The 26,177-nt window shown below is 43.0% G+C and overlaps 1 protein-coding gene and 1 long non-coding RNA gene across 5 annotated transcripts in view; one reads left to right on the top strand and one right to left on the bottom strand.

The window, feature by feature from the left end:
• Positions 1-23,230, bottom strand: part of LOC139539644 (sorting nexin-30-like) — a 70,284-nt gene extending 47,054 nt beyond the window's left edge. Inside the window, exon 1 of one of the 4 annotated variants that reach the window (XM_071342790.1) lies at positions 22,889-23,230. In XM_071342790.1, the coding sequence (XP_071198891.1) occupies positions 22,889-23,035 (147 nt within the window). In that variant the 5' untranslated portion in view covers positions 23,036-23,230. The remainder of the gene's footprint in view (positions 1-22,888) is intronic. The other 3 variants (XM_071342808.1, XM_071342781.1, XM_071342799.1) reach the window with 3 other exon arrangements.
• Positions 23,231-23,238: 8 nt separating this feature from the next.
• On the top strand, positions 23,239-25,755 carry LOC139539665 (uncharacterized). Its single transcript, XR_011667974.1, has 2 exons — positions 23,239-23,525; positions 24,694-25,755. It is a non-coding gene; the product is annotated as an uncharacterized lncRNA (long non-coding RNA).
• The last annotated feature ends 422 nt before the right edge of the window (positions 25,756-26,177 follow it).

Below are 26,177 nucleotides of genomic sequence, written 5' to 3'. Positions count from 1 at the left end.
GTAGAGAATGACAAGATGTCCCAGGTGACAACACAGAACAGGTAGAGAATGACAAGATGTCCCAGGTGACAACACAGAACAGGTAGAGAATGACAAGATGTCCCAGGTGATAACACAGAACAGGTAGAGAATGACAAGATGTCCCAGGTGATAACACAGAACAGGTAGAGAATGACAAGATGTCCCAGGTGATAACACAGAACAGGTAGAGAATGACAAGATGTCCCAGGTGATAACACAGAACAGGTAGAGAATGACAAGATGTCCCAGGTGATCAGACAGGGGCAGAACCCAGGTAGAGAATGACAAGATGTCCCAGGTGATAACACAGAACAGGTAGAGAATGACAAGATGTCCCAGGTGACAACACAGAACAGGTAGAATGACAAGATGTCCCAGGTGACAACACAGAACAGGTAGAATGACAAGATGTCCCAGGTGACAACACAGAACAGGTAGAGAATGACAAGATGTCCCAGGTGACCCGCGGTGGCAAGGCCCAGGGCACCGAACAGGTAGAGAATGACAAGATGTCCCAGGTGACAACACAGAACAGGTAGAGAATGACAAGATGTCCCAGGTGACAACACAGAACAGGTAGAGAATGACAAGATGTCCCAGGTGACAACACAGAACAGGTAGAGAATGACAAGATGTCCCAGGTGACAACACAGAACAGGTAGAGAATGACAAGATGTCCCAGGTGACAACACAGAACAGGTAGAGAATGACAAGATGTCCCAGGTGACAACACAGAACAGGTAGAGAATGACAAGATGTCCCAGGTGACAACACAGAACAGGTAGAGAATGACAAGATGTCCCAGGTGACAACACAGAACAGGTAGAGAATGACAAGATGTCCCAGGTGACAACACAGAACAGGTAGAGAATGACAAGATGTCCCAGGTGACAACACAGAACAGGTAGAGAATGACAAGATGTCCCAGGTGACAACACAGAACAGGTAGAGAATGGCAAGATGTCCCAGGTGACAACACAGAACAGGTAGAGAATGGCAAGATGTCCCAGGTGACAACACAGAACAAGTAGAGAATGGCAAGATGTCCCAGGTGACAACACAGAACAGGTAGAATGACAAGATGTCCCAGGTGATAACACAGAACAGGTAGAGAATGACAAGATGTCCCAGGTGATAACACAGAACAGGTAGAGAATGACAAGATGTCCCAGGTGATAACACAGAACAGGTAGAATGACAAGATGTCCCAGGTGACAACACAGAACAGGTAGAGAATGACAAGATGTCCCAGGTGATAACACAGAACAGGTAGAGAATGACAAGATGTCCCAGGTGATAACACAGAACAGGTAGAGAATGACAAGATGTCCCAGGTGACAACACAGAACAGGTAGAATGACAAGATGTCCCAGGTGACAACACAGAACAGGTAGAGAATGACAAGATGTCCCAGGTGACAACACAGAACAGGTAGAGAATGACAAGATGTCCCAGGTGACAACACAGAACAGGTAGAGAATGACAAGATGTCCCAGGTGACAACACAGAACAGGTGTTGTCAGGTATTTGGCTGAGGGCCCCATGACTGCCACCGACATCCCACGCTGAAACAGTAACCTACAAAAAAACGAAAGTAGCCAAATTGATGTTTGTTTTTATTTCTGTTTCATTCATTTTGAAATAATACTATTAAAAGGAGGCCATTATGAAATAATACTATTAAAGAGGCCATTTTGAAATAATACTATTAAAAAAGAGGCCATTTTGAAATAATACTATTAAAAGGAGGCCATTATGAAATAATACTATTAAAGGAGGCCATTTTGAAATAATACTATTAAAGAGGCCCTTTCATGGCTTTAAATGAGAGCTCTGCACCATCTCATCTTTGTTCTTCAGGCCTATTAGACAGGATACAGTTTGCTCTTTACAGGCTGGTAGTAAACCACCTCTAGTGTCATATGGTGTCAATGAAATCGCTGTAGCTACAAGACAAGTTATCAAGACGAAATCACTGTCCCGACATCTCTGCCTCACCAGATTTATTCCAAGGTGTCAACTGTCAATGTTGATGTTGACTCAGCTACAATGTAAACGAGATGTGTGCAAAGCGGGGGAGCATTTACAAAACATCTGATGTGTAGGTTTTCTAGGAGGCAAATCTAAGCTAACGGAATGACGCTTTGACTCAGATTCCCACTTTAAAAATGTAACTTTATGTCCAACAAAAAACCCATTGATTTAAAAGCTTTAAAAAAAGGTTCAGAGAAGTTAAAATCAAGTTTTTCCATCAACTTCGAAAATATTTGGATGAAACCATTTCAAAGTAGAATGACCAGGTTATGAAAAATTTGTGTTGGTTCTACATTGATAAAGTTTGATCATAAAGTTACTGGTCCCTGACCCCCCCCACACACACCCAAAAAATTCCCCTCATCAATCTACACACAATGATCCATAATGACATCACAATAATCCATAATGACAATCACAATAACCCATAATGACAATCACAATAACCCAATGACAATCACAACACCCCATAATGACATCACAACACCCCATAATGACATCACAACACCCCATAATGACATCACAACAACCCATAATGACATCACAATACCCCATAATGACAAAGCAAAAGCAGGTTATTAGAAATGTTTGCTAATAAAAAAACGTAATTATCACATTTCCATAAGTATTCAGACCCCTTTTACTCAGTACTTTGTTGAAGCACCTTTGACAGTGATTACAGCTGAATATAAATGTAAGTAACGTTATCATAGTTTGATGAGTCTGACGCAGTAGCCAACATTTTGTGAGGGAAAGGGGGGGGCTAACTTTAGATAACGCAACCGTGGCTACTTTGACTTGTGAACGGTTTATTTCCTATAATAGTAAGAAGTTTTCCTGATAGTCACTATATGGCTGCTGTTCTTCCATCCCTACGCCCCCTACATTGAGTCTGAGAACTGCTAGCACACAGCTGGCCTGAAGGAATTTTGCCCACAAAAAGGAGTTGTGATGTGTATCGTACTTGTAATTTACCCCTGAAAATCATATTTTGCCATTCCAAAATGGGGTGGGGCGGAGGTTATTACCATCTAATTTTGTCTTTCCACTATCATCAAGAAATAATGACAGACATTTTAGAACATTCAACATCTACTCTGTCTGCTTCCCAGCCAACCCCCGCAGCAGGAGTGGTGTGATACAAAAAAAAATCTGCTTTCCCAAGGCAAAGAAGGAGGGATATGCTGTGATGACGGACCCTAAGATACTGTAAGTCAGAGTTATTCATTTAAAATCTACATCAATTGAGGATTTCAGGCACACAAACATTTCCAAAAAAATGAACATTTAAAAGTTTAATTGTAAAAAAAAACTGTTGCACGACCAAATATCGCATATTTCAAATTGTGCTGAAGTAATTCACTAGTGGGTGACTGAAGCTCGTCTCTCTCCTCTCCCACTCCCATCAATCTCTTAGTTGGTTACATTTCCTAAAGAAAAAGTAATTCACTTTTACGTGATATGATATCAGATTTTGTTACTTTGTATTATTTATCTTCAAGCATTCAGATGGAAGATGAGCGTTACAAATTGTATGAATCAATGGGTCCTGCACACTGTAGGGCGGCAGGGTGCCTATAGTATGGCTTATGGCTCTAAATTCGATTTCTGTCAAATGATGTCTCACTATTTATTCTCACATTTATTTCTCATGTTTTCATGTTGATCAATATTTTGGCTGTGCTGGTCGATTGTAAATGATCAAATACATACATACAATACAGAGCTCCCGAGTGGCGCAGCGGTCTAAGGCACCACATCTCAGTGGTGTCACTGTAGTCCCTGGTTCGAATCCAGGCTGCATCACATCCGGCCGTGATAGGGAGGCGCACAATTGGCCCAGCGTCATCCAGGTTTGGCCCGGGGTAGGCCATCATTGTAAATAAGAATTTGTTCTTAATTTAAATAAAAATATATATATAATTCTGAACATATTGTCATTTCTAATGCTAATCCAGAGGCACCAATAAATTGTCCAGTACACTTATTGAATGGTGTTTTCATGTACATTCTCTTATGTCTAAGCTTCTAAAAGGTGTCTCAGGCTCCACTCATTCTGATGAGGAAGTGTATCGGTGAAGTGTATTGTGTAATTAATTACCGCAGTTTGTCTGATATTCAACAGTAGGCTGGGAATGACATGTGTTTACCTGGTCATCACTGACACGTGGCCCTTTGTTTACCTTGTTACCTGGCAACAACCACAAGGCAGCTGTAGGTCAAGGTGAGCTCATGAATATAAACTCACCATCAACTCGGATTGTTCTCTCAGGTTTCCTGATTATTACAAAGACGAGAGGAAAAAAGGTACAATTTCCTCAATTCTAAGCATTTTAATAGTTTAAAAATATTATGGTTGATATTTTAGTAATTTAAAGGTTATTTTTACGTGGGAAATATTTTAAAAAATATATATATATACACATATCTTAACAAAACAATCCACTACATAAGTAACCATTTCACTGTACTGTTTACACCTCCTGTATCCTGTGTATGTGATAAATACACTTAGATTGTATTTGATATAGTGTGTGTTTACCAGAGACGGTAATGTGAAGAACAACGTGACCTGCACCAAAGTCAGATTACGATACAACGTTAGGCCAACGAGACCGTGTCCAAGTTCTTAAATTCTCCGGTAGAATAGCCCGCTTTTATTTTGTCACACCCACAACCGTAAACTATTTTCTGTAATTAGCTCGCCATTAACTTGTAAATAATGATCTTATTGTGAGTTTATTTTCCTGTAATAATGAATTAAAATGAGTTTAAGTGAAGATGTTGTCAGTTGTGACATGGTCAATATATGAACTGGCTAGCCAGCTAACTTAACGCTAGCTAGCTAGCTAACAAGTTAGAAACGAACCAAAACATAGTTTAAAAAGTTGCTTGTAGTTGCCAGGTTTTCTAGATTAACATATACTAAATTCATTTTTAAAACGGATGGGTTTATTGAAGTTATAATTCAACATTCACGCTATTTTGGAGCACCAGGCAGCCTGTCCTTTTTGTGTTTATAATGACAACAACTAGTTTGATGTAGGATGACAACAGACTGTTCATGATGTCACTGCGACAACTGTATAGCTACAGACATGTCGATAGACATAGTATAAACCAGCCTTAAACATGGATTTAGTACACTACAGTACTCACATGTGAAACCCTTAAAGAGATGGGTTGGGCTAAGGCTTAATTAATAGGGTGTGAACAATGTTGAATGGGTGTAGACAAAGAAGAGCTCTCCAGTAGGTGTACCACAACAGAGAAGAATGGGAGAAACAGAATACAGGTGTGCCAAGCTTGTAGTGCCATACCCAAGAAGACTCGAGGCTGTAATCGCTGCCAAAGGTGCTTCAACAAAGTACTGAGTAAAGGGTCTGAATACTTAAATAAATGTGATTTCAGTTTTTTACATTTGCACAAAAAAAATCTCAAAACCTGTCTTTACTTTGTCATTATGGGGTATTGTCTGTAGATTGATGAGGGGAGAAACATATTTAATCCATTTTAGAATAAGGCTGAAAAAAAATATGTATAAAAAATTCATGAGCCCAAAAAAATCTATTGAATTTGCCAGACAAAATTAAAAGGGCCTATTTATATAACGAATATGAATTTTGGAGGGCAGACATTAAATATTAAAGCATTAGACCTCTCATTAAAAGGTGTCAGCCATACAAAAGTTGTACTCACAGTAAGTTTGGACAAAACCTAATTCAAGGGTTTTTCTTTATTTGTACTATGTTCTACATTGTAGAATAGTAGTGAAGACATCAAAACTATGAAATGACACATATGGAATCATGTAGTAACCAAATGAGTATTAAACAAATCAAAACATATTTTATATTTGAGATTCTTCAAAGTAGCCACCCTTTGCACATTCTTGGCATTCTCTCAACCAGGTTCATGAGGTAGTCACCACCTGGAATGCATTTCAATTAACAGGTGTACCTTGTTAATTTGTGGAATTTCATTCCTGAATGTGTTTGAGCCAATCAGTTGTGTTGTGACAAGGTAGGGGTGGTGTACAGAAGATAGCCCTATTTGGTAAAATATCAAGTCCATATTATGGCAAGAACAGCTCAAATAAGCAAAGAGAAACAACAGTCCATCATTACTTTAAGACGTGAAGGTCAGTCAATCTGGAAAATGTCAAGAATTTTCTTCAGGTGCAGTCGCAAAAACCATCAAGGACTATGATGAAACTGGCTCTCGTGAGGACCGCCACAGGAAAGGAAGACCCAGAGTTACCTCTGCTGTAGAGGATAAGTTCATTAGAGTTACCAGCACCTCAGATTGCAGCCCAAATAAATGCTTCACTGAGTTCTAGTAACACACACATCTCAACATCAACTGTTCAGAGGAGACTGCATGAATCAGGCCTTCATGGTCGAATTGCTGCAAAGAAACCACAACGATAGGACACCAATAATAAGAAGAGACTTGCTTGGGCCAAGAAACACGAGCAATGGACATTAGACAGGTGGAAATCTGTCCTTTGGTCTGATGAGTCCAAATTTGAGAGTTTTGGTTCTAACCGCCGTGTCTTTGTGAGACGCAGAGTAGGTTAACGGATGATCTCGGCATGTGCGGTTCCCACCGTGAAGCATGGAGGAGGAGGTGTGATGATTTGGGGCTGCAGTAAGTTTCCTTGGCCGACCACTGCGTCTACGGTCCTCAACGTTACCCGTTTCTTTGTGCTTCTTCAAAAGAGCTTGGACAGCACATCTGGAAACCCCTCTCTGCCTTGTAATGTCTGCCTGGGAGAAACCTTACCGATGCAGTAGAACTACCTTGGGTCTTGTTGCTGTGCTCAGTCTTGACTTTTAACAGTAAACTGTCTACAGCAACCTCACCTTGGTAGCTGAGTTTGGCTGTTCCTCACCCAGTTTTATTCCTCCTACACAGCAGTTTCTGGTTCAGTTAATGATTGTGTTTCAACTTACATAATGAATTGATGATCCTTTGTACCTGTTTGGTATAATTGTTTAATCATACACCTGACTATATGCCTACAAAATCCCTGACTTTGTGCAAGCGTACCTACAAGAATAGATGCTGTTTTTAAGGCAAAGGGTGGTCACACCATATAGTGATTTGATGTATATTTGTCTTCTGTTCACTCACTTTGCATTTAGGTAATTGATAAATATAATCTATTAACGTGTCTATTTCTGAAAACATTCAGACTTTACAGCATTTTTTCACACCTGACTAAATCTTTTGCACAGTACTGTATATATATATATATATACAGTGGGGAGAACAAGTATTTGATACACTGCCGATTTTGCAGGTTTTCCTACTTACAAAGCATGTAGAGGTCTGTAATTTTTATCATAGGTACACTTCAACTGTGAGAGACGGAATCTAAAACAAAAATCCAGAAAATCACATTGTATGATTTTTAAATAATTAATTTGCATTTTATTGCATGACATAAGTATTTGATCACCTACCAACCAGTAAGAATTCCAGCTCTCACAGACCTGTTAGTTTTTCTTTAAGAAGCCCTCCTGTTCTCCACTCATTACCTGTATTAACTGCACCTGTTTGAACTCGTTACCTGTATAAAAGACACCTGTCCACACACTCAATCAAACAGATTCCAACCTCTCCACAATGGCCAAGACCAGAGAGCTGTGTAAGGACATCAGGGATAAAATTGTAGACCTGCACAAGGCTGGGATGGGCTACAGGACAATAGGCAAGCAGCTTGGTGAGAAGGAAACAACTGTTGGCGCAATTATTAGAAAATGGAAGAAGTTCAAGATGACGGTCAATCACCCTCGGTCTGGGGCTCCATGCAAGATTTCACCTCGTGGGGCATCAATGATCATGAGGAAGGTGAGGGATCAGCCCAGAACTACACGGCAGGACCTGGTCAATGACCTGAAGAGAGCTGGGACCACAGTCTCAAAGAAAACCATTAGTAACAGACTACGCCGTCATGGATTAAAATCCTGCAGCGCACGCAAGGTCCCCCTGCTTAAGCCAGTGCATGTCCAGGCACTGTCTGAAGTTTGCCAATGACCATCTGGATGATCCAGAGGAGGAATGGGAGAAGGTCATGTGGTCTGATGAGACAAAAATAGAGCTTTTTGGTCTAACTCCACTCGCCGTGTTTGGAGGAAGAAGAAGTATGAGTACAACCCCAAGAACACCATCCCAACCGTGAAGCATGGAGGTGGAAACATCATTCTTTGGGGATGCTTTTCTGCAAAGGGGACAGGACGACTGCACCGTATTGAGGGGAGGATGGATGGGGCCATGTATCGCGAGATCTTGGCCAACAACCTCCTTCCCTCAGTAAGAGCATTGAAGATGGGTCGTGGCTGGGTCTTCCAGCATGACAACGACACGAAACACACAGCCATGGCAACTAAGGAGTGGCTCCGTAAGAAGCATCTCAAGGTCCTGGAGTGGCCTAGCCAGTCTCCAGACCTGAACCCAATAGAAAATCTTTGGAGGGAGCTGAAACTCCGTATTGCCCAGCGACAGCCCCGAAACCTGAAGGATCTGGAGAAGATCTGTAGGGAGGAGTGGGCCAAAATCCCTGCTGCAGTGTTGGGTTTGTTTCCTAACTGTCAGTTAGGAATTTGTTTCCTAACTGACTTGCCTAGTTAAATAAAGGTTAAATACAAATAAAAATGTACAACGTAAAACACCAAATAATGCATGCAGAGAAGAATTAGGCTGATACCCGCTAATTAACAAAGTCCAGAAAAGAGCCTTGAAATTCGACAACCACCTAAAAGGAAGCGATTCCCAAACCTTCCATAACAAAGCCATGACCTACAGAGAGATGAACCTGGAGAAGAGTCCCCTAAGCAAGCTGGTCCTGGGGCTCTGTTCACAAACACAAAGAGACCCCAAAGAGCCCCAGGACAGCAACACAATTAGACCCAACCAAATCATGAGGGAAAAAGAGATAATTACTTGACACATAGTTTTTTTTTGGTAAATTCTTTACAGAGCAAACTGGATGCTATTTGGCCCTAAACAGAGAGTACACAGAATACCTGACCACTGTGACTGACCCTAAATTTAGGAAAGCTTTGACTATGTACAGACTCAGTGAGCATAGCCTTGCTATTGAGAGGCCACCGTAGGCAGACCTGGCTCTCAAGAGAAGACAGGCTATGTGCACACTGCCCACTAAATGAGGTGGAAACTGAGCTGCACTTCCTAACCTCCTGCCCAATGTATGACCATATTAGAGACACATATTTCCCTCAGATTACACAGATCCACAAAGAATTAGAAAACAAACCCAGTTTTGATAAACTCCCATATCTACTGGGTGAAATAACACAGTGTGCATCACAGCAGCAAAATGTGTGACCTTTTGCCACAAGAAAAGGTCAACCAGTAAAGAACAAACACCATTGTAAATATAACCCATATTTTCTGTATATTTATTTTCCCTTTTGTACTATTTGCACATCCTTATAACACTGTACATAGCCATAATATGACATTTAAAATGTATCTATTCCTCTGAAACGTTTTGTGAGTGTAATGTTTACAGTTCATTTTGATTGTTTATTTCACTTGCTTTGGCAATGTTAACACGTTTCCCATACCAATAAAGCCCTTTGAATTGAAACTGAACTGAATTGAGAGAGAGATAGCGGCAAAGTGAGGGTTTTCAGTCTTTGACCACCAGACAACAGAAAGAAAACAGATATGAGCTGAACATAACAGAATGTCAGTGGAAGAGAGGACAGTAACAGGAGACACTATGAGCTGAACATAACAGTCAGTGGAAGAGAGGACAGTAACAGGAGACACTATGATCTGAACATAACAGTCAGTGGAAGGGAGGACAGTAACAGGAGACACTATGAGCTGAACATAACAGTCAGTGGAAGAGAGGACAGTAACAGGAGACACTATGATCTGAACATAACAGTCAGTGGAAGGGAGGACAGTAACAGGAGACACTATGAGCTGAACATAACAGTCAGTGGAAGAGAGGACAGTAGCAGGAGACACTATGAGCTGAACATAACAGTCAGTAGAAGAGAGGACAGTAACAGGAGACACTATGAGCTGAACATAACAGTCAGTAGAAGAGAGGACAGTAACAGGAGACACTATGAGCTGAACATAACAGTCAGTGGAAGAGAGGACAGTAACAGGAGACACTATGAGCTGAACATAACAGTCAGTGGAAGAGAGGACAGTAACAGGAGACACTATGAGCTGAACATAACAGTCAGTGGAAGGGAGGACAGTAACAGGAGACACTATGAGCTGAACTTAACAGTATGTCAGTGGAAGGGAGGACAGTAACAGGAGACACTATGAGCTGAACATAACAGTCAGTGGTAGAGAGGACAGTAACAGGAGACACTATGAGCTGAACATAACAGTCAGTGGAAGAGAGGACAGTAACAGGAGACACTATGAGCTGAACATAACAGTCAGTGGAAGGGAGGACAGTAACAGGAGACACTATGAGCTGAACATAACAGTCAGTGGAAGGGAGGACAGTAACAGGAGACACTATGAGCTGAACATAACAGTCAGTGGAAGAGAGGACAGTAACAGGAGACACTATGAGCTGAACATAACAGTCAGTGGAAGAGAGGACAGTAACAGGAGACACTATGAGCTGAACATAACAGTCAGTGGAAGGGAGGACAGTAACAGGAGACACTATGAGCTGAACATAACAGTCAGAGGAAGAGAGGACAGTAACAGGAGACACTATGAGCTGAACATAACAGTATGTCAGTAGAAGGGAGGACAGTAACAGGAGACACTATGAGCTGAACATAACAGTCAGTGGAAGAGAGGACAGTAGCAGGAGACACTATGAGCTGAACATAACAGTCAGTAGAAGAGAGGACAGTAACAGGAGACACTATGAGCTGAACATAACAGTCAGTGGAAGAGAGGACAGTAACAGGAGACACTATGAGCTGAACATAACAGTCAGTGGAAGGGAGGACAGTAACAGGAGACACTATGAGCTGAACATAACAGTCAGTGGAAGAGAGGACAGTAACAGGAGACACTATGAGCTGAACATAACAGTCAGTGGAAGGGAGGACAGTAACAGGAGACACTATGAGCTGAACATAACAGTCAGTGGAAGAGAGGACAGTAACAGGAGACACTATGAGCTGAACATAACAGTCAGTGGAAGAGAGGACAGTAACAGGAGACACTATGAGCTGAACATAACAGTCAGTGGAAGGGAGGACAGTAACAGGAGACACTATGAGCTGAACATAACAGTCAGTGGAAGGGAGGACAGTAACAGGAGACACTATGAGCTGAACATAACAGTCAGTGGAAGAGAGGACAGTAACAGGAGACACTATGAGCTGAACATAACAGTCAGTGGAAGAGAGGACAGTAACAGGAGACACTATGAGCTGAACATAACAGTCAGAGGAAGAGAGGACAGTAACAGGAGACACTATGAGCTGAACATAACAGTCAGTGGAAGAGAGGACAGTAACAGGAGACACTATGAGCTGAACATAACAGTCAGTAGAAGGGAGGACAGTAACAGGAGACACTATGAGCTGAACATAACAGTCAGTGGAAGAGAGGACAGTAACAGGAGACACTATGAGCTGAACATAACAGTCAGTGGAAGGGAGGACAGTAACAGGAGACACTATGAGCTGAACATAACAGTCAGTGGAAGAGAGGACAGTAACAGGAGACACTATGAGCTGAACATAACAGTCAGTGGAAGAGAGGACAGTAACAGGAGACACTATGAGCTGAACATAACAGTCAGTGGAAGAGAGGACAGTAACAGGAGACACTATGAGCTGAACATAACAGTCAGTAGAAGAGAGGACAGTAACAGGAGACACTATGAGCTGAACATAACAGTCAGTGGAAGAGAGGACAGTAGCAGGAGACACTATGAGCTGAACATAACAGTCAGTGGAAGAGAGGACAGTAACAGGAGACACTATGAGCTGAACATAACAGTATGTCAGTGGAAGGGAGGACAGTAACAGGAGACACTATGAGCTGAACATAACAGTCAGTGGAAGAGAGGACAGTAACAGGAGACACTATGAGCTGAACATAACAGTATGTCAGTGGAAGAGAGGACAGTAACAGGAGACACTATGAGCTGAACATAACAGTCAGTGGAAGGGAGGACAGTAACAGGAGACACTATGAGCTGAACATAACAGTCAGTGGAAGAGAGGACAGTAACAGGAGACACTATGAGCTGAACATAACAGTATGTCAGTGGAAGAGAGGACAGTAACAGGAGACACTATGAGCTGAACATAACAGTCAGTGGAAGAGAGGACAGTAACAGGAGACACTATGAGCTGAACATAACAGTCAGTGGAAGAGAGGACAGTAACAGGAGACACTATGAGCTGAACATAACAGTCAGTGGAAGAGAGGACAGTAACAGGAGACACTATGAGCTGAACATAACAGTCAGTGGAAGAGAGGACAGTAGCAGGAGACACTATGAGCTGAACATAACAGTCAGTGGAAGAGAGGACAGTAACAGGAGACACTATGAGCTGAACATAACAGTCAGTGGAAGAGAGGACAGTAACAGGAGACACTATGAGCTGAACATAACAGTCAGTGGAAGGGAGGACAGTAACAGGAGACACTATGAGCTGAACATAACAGGAGGTCAGTGGAAGGGAGGACAGTAACAGGAGACACTATGAGCTGAACATAACAGTATGTCAGTGGAAGAGAGGACAGTAACAGGAGACACTATGAGCTGAACATAACAGTCAGTGGAAGAGAGGACAGTAACAGGAGACACTATGAGCTGAACATAACAGTCAGTAGAAGAGAGGACAGTAACAGGAGACACTATGAGCTGAACATAACAGTCAGTGGAAGAGAGGACAGTAACAGGAGACACTATGAGCTGAACATAACAGTCAGTGGAAGGGAGGACAGTAACAGGAGACACTATGAGCTGAACATAACAGTATGTCAGTGGAAGAGAGGACAGTAACAGGAGACACTATGAGCTGAACATAACAGTATGTCAGTGGAAGAGAGGACAGTAACAGGAGACACTATGAGCTGAACATAACAGTCACGTGGAAGAGAGGACAGTAACAGGAGACACTATGAGCTGAACATAACAGTCAGTGGAAGAGAGGACAGTAACAGGAGACACTATGAGCTGAACATAACAGTCAGTGGAAGAGAGGACAGTAACAGGAGACACTATGAGCTGAACATAACAGTCAGTGGAAGGGAGGACAGTAACAGGAGACACTATGAGCTGAACATAACAGTCAGTGGAAGAGAGGACAGTAACAGGAGACACTATGAGCTGAACATAACAGTCAGTGGAAGAGAGGACAGTAACAGGAGACACTATGACCTGAACATAACAGTCAGTGGAAGGGAGGACAGTAACAGGAGACACTATGAGCTGAACATAACAGTCAGTGGAAGAGAGGACAGTAACAGGAGACACTATGAGCTGAACATAACAGTCAGTGGAAGGGAGGACAGTAACAGGAGACACTATGAGCTGAACATAACAGTCAGTGGAAGAGAGGACAGTAACAGGAGACACTATGAGCTGAACATAACAGTCAGTGGAAGGGAGGACAGTAACAGGAGACACTATGAGCTGAACATAACAGTATGTCAGTGGAAGGGAGGACAGTAACAGGAGACACTATGAGCTGAACATAACAGTCAGTGGAAGAGAGGACAGTAACAGGAGACACTATGAGCTGAACATAACAGTCAGTGGAAGGGAGGACAGTAACAGGAGACACTATGAGCTGAACATAACAGTCAGTGGAAGAGAGGACAGTAACAGGAGACACTATGAGCTGAACATAACAGTCAGTGGAAGAGAGGACAGTAACAGGAGACACTATGAGCTGAACATAACAGTCAGTGGAAGAGAGGACAGTAACAGGAGACACTATGAGCTGAACATAACAGTCAGTGGAAGGGAGGACAGTAACAGGAGACACTATGAGCTGAACATAACAGTCAGTGGAAGAGAGGACAGTAACAGGAGACACTATGAGCTGAACATAACAGTCAGTGGAAGAGAGGACAGTAACAGGAGACACTATGAGCTGAACATAACAGTCAGTGGAAGAGAGGACAGTAACAGGAGACACTATGAGCTGAACATAACAGTCAGTGGAAGAGAGGACAGTAACAGGAGACACTATGAGCTGAACATAACAGTCAGTGGAAGAGAGGACAGTAACAGGAGACACTATGAGCTGAACATAACAGTCAGTGGAAGGGAGGACAGTAACAGGAGACACTATGAGCTGAACATAACAGTCAGTGGAAGAGAGGACAGTAACAGGAGACACTATGAGCTGAACATAACAGTCAGTAGAAGAGAGGACAGTAACAGGAGACACTATGAGCTGAACATAACAGTCAGTGGAAGAGAGGACAGTAACAGGAGACACTATGAGCTGAACATAACAGTCAGTGGAAGAGAGGACAGTAACAGGAGACACTATGAGCTGAACATAACAGTCAGTGGAAGAGAGGACAGTAACAGGAGACACTATGAGCTGAACATAACAGTATGTTAGTGGAAGAGAGGACAGTAACAGGAGACACTATGAGCTGAACATAACAGTCAGTGGAAGAGAGGACAGTAACAGGAGACACTATGAGCTGAACATAACAGTATGTCAGTAGAAGAGAGGACAGTAACAGGAGACACTATGAGCTGAACATAACAGTCAGTGGAAGAGAGGACAGTAACAGGAGACACTATGAGCTGAACATAACAGTCAGTGGAAGAGAGGACAGTAACAGGAGACACTATGAGCTGAACATAACAGTCAGTGGAAGAGAGGACAGTAACAGGAGACACTATGAGCTGAACATAACAGTCAGTAGAAGAGAGGACAGTAACAGGAGACACTATGAGCTGAACATAACAGTATGTCAGTAGAAGGGAGGACAGTAACAGGAGACACTATGAGCTGAACATAACAGTCAGTGGAAGAGAGGACAGTAACAGGAGACACTATGAGCTGAACATAACAGTCAGTGGAAGAGAGGACAGTAACAGGAGACACTATGAGCTGAACATAACAGTCAGTGGAAGAGAGGACAGTAACAGGAGACACTATGAGCTGAACATAACAGTATGTCAGTGGAAGAGAGGACAGTAACAGGAGACACTATGAGCTGAACATAACAGTCAGTGGAAGAGAGGACAGTAACAGGAGACACTATGAGCTGAACATAACAGTCAGTGGAAGGGAGGACAGTAACAGGAGACACTATGAGCTGAACATAACAGTCAGTGGAAGAGAGGACAGTAACAGGAGACACTATGAGCTGAACATAACAGTCAGTAGAAGGGAGGACAGTAACAGGAGACACTATGAGCTGAACATAACAGTCAGTGGAAGAGAGGACAGTAACAGGAGACACTATGAGCTGAACATAACAGTATGTCAGTGGAAGAGAGGACAGTAACAGGAGACACTATGAGCTGAACATAACAGTCAGTGGAAGGGAGGACAGTAACAGGAGACACTATGAGCTGAACATAACAGTATGTCAGTGGAAGGGAGGACAGTAACAGGAGACACTATGAGCTGAACATAACAGTCAGTGGAAGAGAGGACAGTAACAGGAGACACTATGAGCTGAACATAACAGTCAGTAGAAGGGAGGACAGTAACAGGAGACACTATGAGCTGAACATAACAGTATGTCAGTGGAAGAGAGGACAGTAACAGGAGACACTATGAGCTGAACATAACAGTCAGTGGAAGAGAGGACAGTAACAGGAGACACTATGAGCTGAACATAACAGTCAGTGGAAGAGAGGACAGTAACAGGAGACACTATGAGCTGAACATAACAGTATGTCAGTGGAAGAGAGGACAGTAACAGGAGACACTATGAGCTGAACATAACAGTCAGTGGAAGAGAGGACAGTAACAGGAGACACTATGAGCTGAACATAACAGTCAGTGGAAGAGAGGACAGTAACAGGAGACACTATGAGCTGAACATAACAGTCAGTGGAAGAGAGGACAGTAACAGGAGACACTATGAGCTGAACATAACAGTCAGTGGAAGAGAGGACAGTAGCAGGAGACACTATGAGCTGAACATAACAGTCAGTGGAAGAGAGGACAGTAACAGGAGACACTATGAGCTGAACATAACAGTCAGTGGAAGGGAGGACAGTAACAGGAGACACTATGAGCTGAACATAACAGTCAGTGGAAGAGAGGACAGTAACAGGAGACACTATGAGCTGAACATAACAGTCAGTGGAAGGGAGGACAGTAACAGGAGACACTATGAGCTGAACATAACAGTCAGTGGAAGAGAGGACAGTAACAGGAGACACTATGAGCTGAACATAACAGTATGTCAGTGGAAGAGAGGACAGTAACAGGAGACACTATGAGCTGAACATAACAGTCAGTGGAAGAGAGGACAGTAACAGGAGACACTATGAGCTGAACATAACAGTCAGTGGAAGAGAGGACAGTAACAGGAGACACTATGAGCTGAACATAACAGTCAGTGGAAGAGAGGACAGTAACAGGAGACACTATGAGCTGAACATAACAGTATGTCAGTAGAAGGGAGGACAGTAACAGGAGACACTATGAGCTGAACATAACAGTCAGTGGAAGGGAGGACAGTAACAGGAGACACTATGAGCTGAACATAACAGTCAGTGGAAGAGAGGACAGTAACAGGAGACACTATGAGCTGAACATAACAGTATGTCAGTGGAAGAGAGGACAGTAACAGGAGACACTATGAGCTGAACATAACAGTCAGTGGAAGAGAGGACAGTAACAGGAGACACTATGAGCTGAACATAACAGTCAGTGGAAGAGAGGACAGTAACAGGAGACACTATGAGCTGAACATAACAGTCAGTGGAAGAGAGGACAGTAACAGGAGACACTATGAGCTGAACATAACAGTCAGTGGAAGAGAGGACAGTAACAGGAGACACTATGAGCTGAACATAACAGTCAGTGGAAGAGAGGACAGTAACAGGAGACACTATGAGCTGAACATAACAGTCAGTGGAAGAGAGGACAGTAACAGGAGACACTATGAGCTGAACATAACAGTCAGTGGAAGAGAGGACAGTAACAGGAGACACTATGAGCTGAACATAACAGTCAGTGGAAGAGAGGACAGTAACAGGAGACACTATGAGCTGAACATAACAGTCAGTGGAAGAGAGGACAGTAACAGGAGACACTATGAGCTGAACATAACAGTCAGTGGAAGAGAGGACAGTAACAGGAGACACTATGAGCTGAACATAACAGTCAGTGGAAGGGAGGACAGTAACAGGAGACACTATGAGCTGAACATAACAGTCAGTGGAAGAGAGGACAGTAACAGGAGACACTATGAGCTGAACATAACAGTATGTCAGTAGAAGGGAGGACAGTAACAGGAGACACTATGAGCTGAACATAACAGTCAGTGGAAGAGAGGACAGTAACAGGAGACACTATGAGCTGAACATAACAGTCAGTGGAAGAGAGGACAGTAACAGGAGACACTATGAGCTGAACATAACAGTCAGTGGAAGAGAGGACAGTAACAGGAGACACTATGAGCTGAACATAACAGTATGTCAGTAGAAGGGAGGACAGTAACAGGAGACACTATGAGCTGAACATAACAGTATGTCAGTAGAAGGGAGGACAGTAACAGGAGACACTATGAGCTGAACATAACAGTCAGTGGAAGGGAGGACAGTAACAGGAGACACTATGAGCTGAACATAACAGTCAGTGGAAGAGAGGACAGTAACAGGAGACACTATGAGCTGAACATAACAGTCAGTGGAAGAGAGGACAGTAACAGGAGACACTATGAGCTGAACATAACAGTCAGTGGAAGAGAGGACAGTAACAGGAGACACTATGAGCTGAACATAACAGTCAGTGGAAGGGAGGACAGTAACAGGAGACACTATGAGCTGAACATAACAGTATGTCAGTAGAAGGGAGGACAGTAACAGGAGACACTATGAGCTGAACATAACAGTCAGTGGAAGAGAGGACAGTAACAGGAGACACTATGAGCTGAACATAACAGTCAGTAGAAGAGAGGACAGTAACAGGAGACACTATGAGCTGAACATAACAGTCAGTGGAAGAGAGGACAGTAGCAGGAGACACTATGAGCTGAACATAACAGTCAGTGGAAGAGAGGACAGTAACAGGAGACACTATGAGCTGAACATAACAGTCAGTGGAAGAGAGGACAGTAACAGGAGACACTATGAGCTGAACATAACAGTCAGAGGAAGAGAGGACAGTAACAGGAGACACTATGAGCTGAACATAACAGTATGTCAGTGGAAGGGAGGACAGTAGCAGGAGACACTATGAGCTGAACATAACAGTCAGTGGAAGAGAGGACAGTAACAGGAGACACTATGAGCTGAACATAACAGTATGTCAGTGGAAGGGAGGACAGTAACAGGAGACACTATGAGCTGAACATAACAGTCAGTGGAAGAGAGGACAGTAACAGGAGACACTATGAGCTGAACATAACAGTACGTCAGTGGAAGAGAGGACAGTAACAGGAGACACTATGAGCTGAACATAACAGTCAGTGGAAGAGAGGACAGTAACAGGAGACACTATGAGCTGAACATAACAGTCAGTGGAAGAGAGGACAGTAACAGGAGACACTATGAGCTGAACATAACAGTCAGTGGAAGAGAGGACAGTAACAGGAGACACTATGAGCTGAACATAACAGTATGTCAGTGGAAGGGAGGACAGTAACAGGAGACACTATGAGCTGAACATAACAGTCAGTGGAAGAGAGGACAGTAACAGGAGACACTATGAGCTGAACATAACAGTCAGTGGAAGAGAGGACAGTAACAGGAGACACTATGAGCTGAACATAACAGTCAGTGGAAGAGAGGACAGTAACAGGAGACACTATGAGCTGAACATAACAGTATGTCAGTAGAAGGGAGGACAGTAACAGGAGACACTATGAGCTGAACATAACAGTCAGTGGAAGAGAGGACAGTAACAGGAGACACTATGAGCTGAACATAACAGTCAGTGGAAGAGAGGACAGTAACAGGAGACACTATGAGCTGAACATAACAGTATGTCAGTAGAAGGGAGGACAGTAACAGGAGACACTATGAGCTGAACATAACAGTCAGTGGAAGGGAGGACAGTAACAGGAGACACTATGAGCTGAACATAACAGTCAGTGGAAGAGAGGACAGTAGCAGGAGACACTATGAGCTGAACATAACAGTCAGTGGAAGAGAGGACAGTAACAGGAGACACTATGAGCTGAACATAACAGTCAGTGGAAGAGAGGACAGTAACAGGAGACACTATGAGCTGAACATAACAGTCAGTGGAAGAGAGGACAGTAACAGGAGACACTATGAGCTGAACATAACAGTCAGTGGAAGGGAGGACAGTAATAGGAGACACTATGAGCTGAACATAACAGTCAGTGGAAGAGAGGACAGTAGCAGGAGACACTATGAGCTGAACATAACAGTCAGTGGAAGAGAGGACAGTAACAGGAGACACTATGAGCTGAACATAACAGTCAGTGGAAGAGAGGACAGTAACAGGAGACACTATGAGCTGAACATAACAGTCAGTGGAAGGGAGGACAGTAACAGGAGACACTATGAGCTGAACATAACAGTATGTCAGTAGAAGGGAGGACAATAACAGGAGACACTATGAGCTGAACATAACAGTCAGTGGAAGAGAGGACAGTAACAGGAGACACTATGAGCTGAACATAACAGTATGTCAGTAGAAGGGAGGACAGTAACAGGAGACACTATGAGCTGAACATAACAGTCAGTGGAAGAGAGGACAGTAGCAGGAGACACTATGAGCTGAACATAACAGTCAGTGGAAGAGAGGACAGTAGCAGGAGACACTATGAGCTGAACATAACAGTCAGTGGAAGAGAGGACAGTAACAGGAGACACTATGAGCTGAACATAACAGTCAGTGGAAGGGAGGACAGTAACAGGAGACACTATGAGCTGAACATAACAGTCAGTGGAAGAGAGGACAGTAACAGGAGACACTATGAGCTGAACATAACAGTATGTCAGTGGAAGAGAGGACAGTAACAGGAGACACTATGAGCTGAACATAACAGTCAGTGGAAGAGAGGACAGTAACAGGAGACACTATGAGCTGAACATAACAGTATGTCAGTGGAAGAGAGGACAGTAACAGGAGACACTATGAGCTGAACATAACAGTCAGTGGAAGAGAGGACAGTAGCAGGAGACACTATGAGCTGAACATAACAGTCAGTGGAAGAGAGGACAGTAACAGGAGACACTATGAGCTGAACATAACAGTCAGTGGAAGGGAGGACAGTAACAGGAGACACTATGAGCTGAACATAACAGTCAGTAGAAGAGAGGACAGTAACAGGAGACACTATGAGCTGAACATAACAGTCAGTGGAAGAGAGGACAGTAACAGGAGACACTATGAGCTGAACATAACAGTCAGTGGAAGAGAGGACAGTAACAGGAGACACTATGAGCTGAACATAACAGTATGTCAGTGGAAGAGAGGACAGTAACAGGAGACACTATGAGCTGAACATAACAGTCAGTGGAAGAGAGGACAGTAACAGGAGACACTATGAGCTGAACATAACAGTCAGTGGAAGAGAGGACAGTAACAGGAGACACTATGAGCTGAACATAACAGTCAGTGGAAGGGAGGACAGTAACAGGAGACACTATGAGCTGAACATAACAGTCAGTGGAAGGGAGGACAGTAACAGGAGACACTATGAGCTGAACATAACAGTCAGTGGAAGAGAGGACAGTAACAGGAGACACTATGAGCTGAACATAACAGTATGTCAGTGGAAGAGAGGACAGTAACAGGAGACACTATGAGCTGAACATAACAGTCAGTGGAAGGGAGGACAGTAACAGGAGACACTATGAGCTGAACATAACAGTCAGTGGAAGAGAGGACAGTAACAGGAGACACTATGAGCTGAACATAACAGTATGTCAGTGGAAGAGAGGACAGTAACAGGAGACACTATGAGCTGAACATAACAGTCAGTGGAAGAGAGGACAGTAACAGGAGACACTATGAGCTGAACATAACAGTCAGTGGAAGAGAGGACAGTAGCAGGAGACACTATGAGCTGAACATAACAGTCAGTGGAAGGGAGGACAGTAACAGGAGACACTATGAGCTGAACATAACAGTACGTCAGTGGAAGAGAGGACAGTAACAGGAGACACTATGAGCTGAACATAACAGTATGTCAGTGGAAGAGAGGACAGTAACAGGAGACACTATGAGCTGAACATAACAGTCAGTGGAAGAGAGGACAGTAACAGGAGACACTATGAGCTGAACATAACAGTCAGTAGAAGAGAGGACAGTAACAGGAGACACTATGAGCTGAACATAACAGTCAGTGGAAGAGAGGACAGTAACAGGAGACACTATGAGCTGAACATAACAGTCAGTGGAAGAGAGGACAGTAACAGGAGACACTATGAGCTGAACATAACAGTCAGTGGAAGAGAGGACAGTAACAGGAGACACTATGAGCTGAACATAACAGTCAGTGGAAGGGAGGACAGTAACAGGAGACACTATGAGCTGAACATAACAGTCAGTGGAAGGGAGGACAGTAACAGGAGACACTATGAGCTGAACATAACAGTCAGTGGAAGAGAGGACAGTAACAGGAGACACTATGAGCTGAACATAACAGTCAGTAGAAGGGAGGACAGTAACAGGAGACACTATGAGCTGAACATAACAGTCAGTAGAAGAGAGGACAGTAACAGGAGACACTATGATCTGAACATAACAGTACGTCAGTGGAAGAGAGGACAGTAACAGGAGACACTATGAGCTGAACATAACAGTCAGTGGAAGAGAGGACAGTAACAGGAGACACTATGAGCTGAACATAACAGTATGTCAGTGGAAGAGAGGACAGTAACAGGAGACACTATGAGCTGAACATAACAGTCAGTGGAAGAGAGGACAGTAACAGGAGACACTATGATCTGAACATAACAGTCAGTGGAAGAGAGGACAGTAGTAAGTGACCCAACAGTGGTTTGTGACTACTGTGATTTCCCATTGCAGAAAATTAAATTGCAGTAATTCCATTACAGATTTGATAACAGAATTACGAGTTTTAATCACTTAATATTATCTTTTTTTTAAAAGCTTGATATCTGTAAAAACACTTAACTAATTGGTAGGTCTACCTTTACTTGTTTCTTCTGTGAACTTTCATTATCCTCCCTCCTCACGAGGGAGAGAAATGAGAAAATATCTTAAACATATGTGGGTTTTTGGTAACAAAATTACAATTCACAAGTCAATGTTTCATAAACGTACAGAAGGCAAATATTTTCTCCAAAACTCAATACAAGTGTTGATATTAGTTGGCAGGGGGCTTTACATCAACATTAAGGAGTTAATGCATTTCTAATCGCTTTTAAGACTTTTTCTGGTAGATGTTGTCTAAGATCTCTTTTCCATCTGTTTGACAAGAGACCAAAGCCTTTGCTTCTTCTTAATTTTTAGGATGGAAAATGGTTAAAAATGTATATATGCCTTAATTTCTTTTTAAAAATATAGACAATTACATTTCATTTGACATGTTCCTACGAACTTCGTTGGTGCTCATGTGTCCTTTTAGATGGAAATGCCCTATTCTAGACGATCTATCATCCCAAAACTACTTCAGCACATGAAAGTACGGAATACGGGCCAAACTATCTATTTAGTTCGCTTTTCTAGCGATCTATATCTATTTTTTTTACCTTCCCTTCGATGCTGGTAATGGTGTTTCCGACATCTGGACTGGGTGTGAGGACTGCCGCTGTCTCCTCGGCTCCAAGCGGATGACAGATCTCCTGAATGGGCTTTTGCCCGGACGATGCAAGTGATTTTGGGGTGCCAGCACTCATTGCGCAAGAGATGGGAATCCGAGAACAGATTTTCCGGGAAAAATCTTATTTTTTTGGCCTGGAATGATATTTCTTGTGTGTGATTATTTCCAATCCCGTGTATCAAATGCTGGACACTCTAGCTGCAACCAAAAGCTGTCAGCTGACTTGCACCGCGCAGTCTCGGAAGTACAATAACACTACCGGAAGTAATGACACCATGAGCAATCACGTGACTTTTGTTGACACACAGTAAAAAGTAATTTAGCGGTGTTTGTTTCTGTATCTAGCAAAGTAGTTTAGTTGAAGTCAAACATACCATTATCTGTGATAGTTGTGTAGCTATTTGAACGATGGGTAAAATCTGAAACAGCTGCTATCCGTGGTCGATTCGTCTTTCCCCAGTGAAAATGTTAACTAGCTAGCACTGTGATAGCATAGCGGGCTCTATGTATGTTTTATATTGTTTAGGTTGCAACCAGTCTTTCTGACATGGCGTCGCCTGCACCGGGTAAGTCAAGCAGCAAAAAGGCAGGGTAGAATATCCAGGGCGTTTTGTGCGGCTTGTTGAAGCCGAGTCCTGGGGCTCTATTCAATCCGCATCGCGGAAATTCAGTTCTTTAATACCTCAGTGGTGTAACTGCGTTGGAGCTGTCAAATCGGGGATACAGACACACAATGATACGGTTATTGTGGATAGTCAGATTCATGTAATAGTTCGTTTTAAAACGTTGACATGATTTGCAAGAAGAACGATTTTCCTAATAGTCTTGATTTATATGGACACATCTGAAATGTCTACTTAATGATTAAACTTCCTTCCCTATAGAGTTTAGTACACTTCTGTGAGGTTTAATGGCGGTTGGCTTTCAATATGTTGCTTTACCGTTCCCAACTAAACTATAGTATAGATCCATTACACTTTGTGATGGTAAAGGGGAACCAGGAAAACATTTTAAATGTAAAAAAAAAAAATACATATTTTCATTATCAATCAATCAATCAATTTTATTTTATATAGCCCTTCGTACATCAGCTAATATCTCGAAGTGCTGTACAGACACCCAGCCTAAAACCCCAAACAGCTAGTAATGCAGGTGTAGAAGCACGGTGGCTAGGAAAAACTCCCTAGAAAGGCCAAAACCTAGGAAGAAACCTAGAGAGGAACCAGGCTATGAGGGGTGGCCAGTCCTCTTCTGGCTGTGCCGGGTGGAGATTATAACAGAACTATGCCAAGATGTTCAAAAATGTTCATAAGTGACAAGCATGGTCAAATAATAATCATGAATAATTTTCAGTTGGCTTTTCATAGCCGATCATCAAGAGTTGAAAAACAACAGGTCTGGGACAGGTGGCTGTTCCATAACCGCAGGCAGAACAGCTGAAACTGGAATAGCAGCAAGGCCAGGCGGACTGGGGACAGCAAGGAGTCACCACGGGCGGCAGTCCCGACGCATGGTCCTAGGGCCCAGGTCCTCCGAGAGAAAGAAAGAGAGAAGGAGAAAATTAGAGAGAGCCAAGATTTTCAAAATGTTCATAAATGACAAGCATGGTCAAATAATAATCAGGAATAAATCTCAGTTGGCTTTTCATAGCCGATCATTAAGAGTTGAAAACAGCAGGTCATTAACCTACAAACTAACTCTATACTCATTAAACCCTATCTGATCCTACCCCAGGCCAACGACCTGAGATGACGGGACACCACCACTCAACCTACCCTGTCACTCTTCTGAAGTCAAATCTCGTACCCTCAAGCACTTCTCTGCATCTGCCACTACATTTTTTCCCTGTGATTTACATTCCATTTCTGCAGTACAGTTGACAACCATTGCTATAAATGCTAAGAAGCCAACCTCACGGAAGAATATCACTCACTAGCCTATCCTTCTGTTCTGGTGTAACAGTATAACTTTAGTCCGTCCCCTCGCCGGGCGCGAACCAGGGACCCTCTGCACACATCAACAACAGTCACCCACGAAGCATCGTTACCCATCGCTCCACAAAAGCCGTGGCCCTTGCAGAGCAAGGGGAACCACTACTTCAAGGTTTCAGAGCAAGTGACGTCACCGATTGAAAGGCTGCTAGCGCGCACCACCGCTACCTAGCTAGCCATTTCACATCGGTTACATATGCATCTTAGAAATATAGTTTTCACACAAACTTTATATGTCTGAACTCAAATAGAATTCGCAAAAATAACATGGTCACTGTGGTAGAACGTCTATTTTGATTGGTCACTGTGGTAGAATGTCTATTTTGATTGGCCACTGTGGTAGAATGTCTATTTTGATTCGTCACTGTGGAAGAACGTCTACTTTGATTGGCCACTGTGGTAGAATGTCTATTTTGATTGGTCACTGTGGTAGAATGTCTATTTTGATTCGTCACTGTGGTAGAATGTCTACTTTGATTCGTCACTGTGGAAGAACGTCTATTTTGATTGGCCACTGTGGTAGAATGTCTATTTTGATTGGTCACTGTGGTAGAATGTCTACTTTGATTTGTCACTGTGGAAGAACTTGATTGGCCACTGTGGTAGAACGTCTATTTTGATTGGTCACTGTGGTAGAACGTCTACTTTGATTGGTCACTGTGGAAGAACGTCTACTCTGATTGGTCACTGTGGTAGAACGTCTACTTTGATTGGTCACTGTGGTAGACCGTCTACTTTCATTGGCCACTGTGGTAGAATGTCTATTTTGATTGGTCACTGTGATAAAATGTCTATTTTGATTCGTCACTGTGGAAGAACGTCTACTTTGATTGGTCACTGTGGTAGAACGTCTACTTTGATTGGTCACTGTGGTAGAACGTCTACTTTGATTGGTCACTGTGGTAGAACGTCTACTTTGATTTGTCGATTTTCTGCATTTATTTAAGTCCCATCAGGTATTGGACTAACCTGGTCACTGGGAAGATACTCTCAAAATGTCGGTGCCCGTAGAGGTGAGCAGTTATGAGATGGAGTGACGTCGGAATGCCACCAGGCCGCAAGCAAAGTCGGGAGAAGAGGAATATTGGGACACAGAAAGGTGGATTTCTGAGGAGGAATGGAGGGGGGAAACGAGGAAGAGGGTGATAAAAATGGAGATGGCATGTCGAAGAAGATTGGTGTCAAGTGCAAACAGAGTGAGACCTGGAGGAGATTGGTGTCAAGTCT

Source organism: Salvelinus alpinus, chromosome 1, assembly GCF_045679555.1.
Source record: "Salvelinus alpinus chromosome 1, SLU_Salpinus.1, whole genome shotgun sequence".
Taxonomy (NCBI): Eukaryota; Metazoa; Chordata; class Actinopteri; order Salmoniformes; family Salmonidae; genus Salvelinus; species Salvelinus alpinus.
Note: the sequence above shows the minus strand (reverse complement) of the source record. Positions and strands in the feature narration are given on the sequence as shown.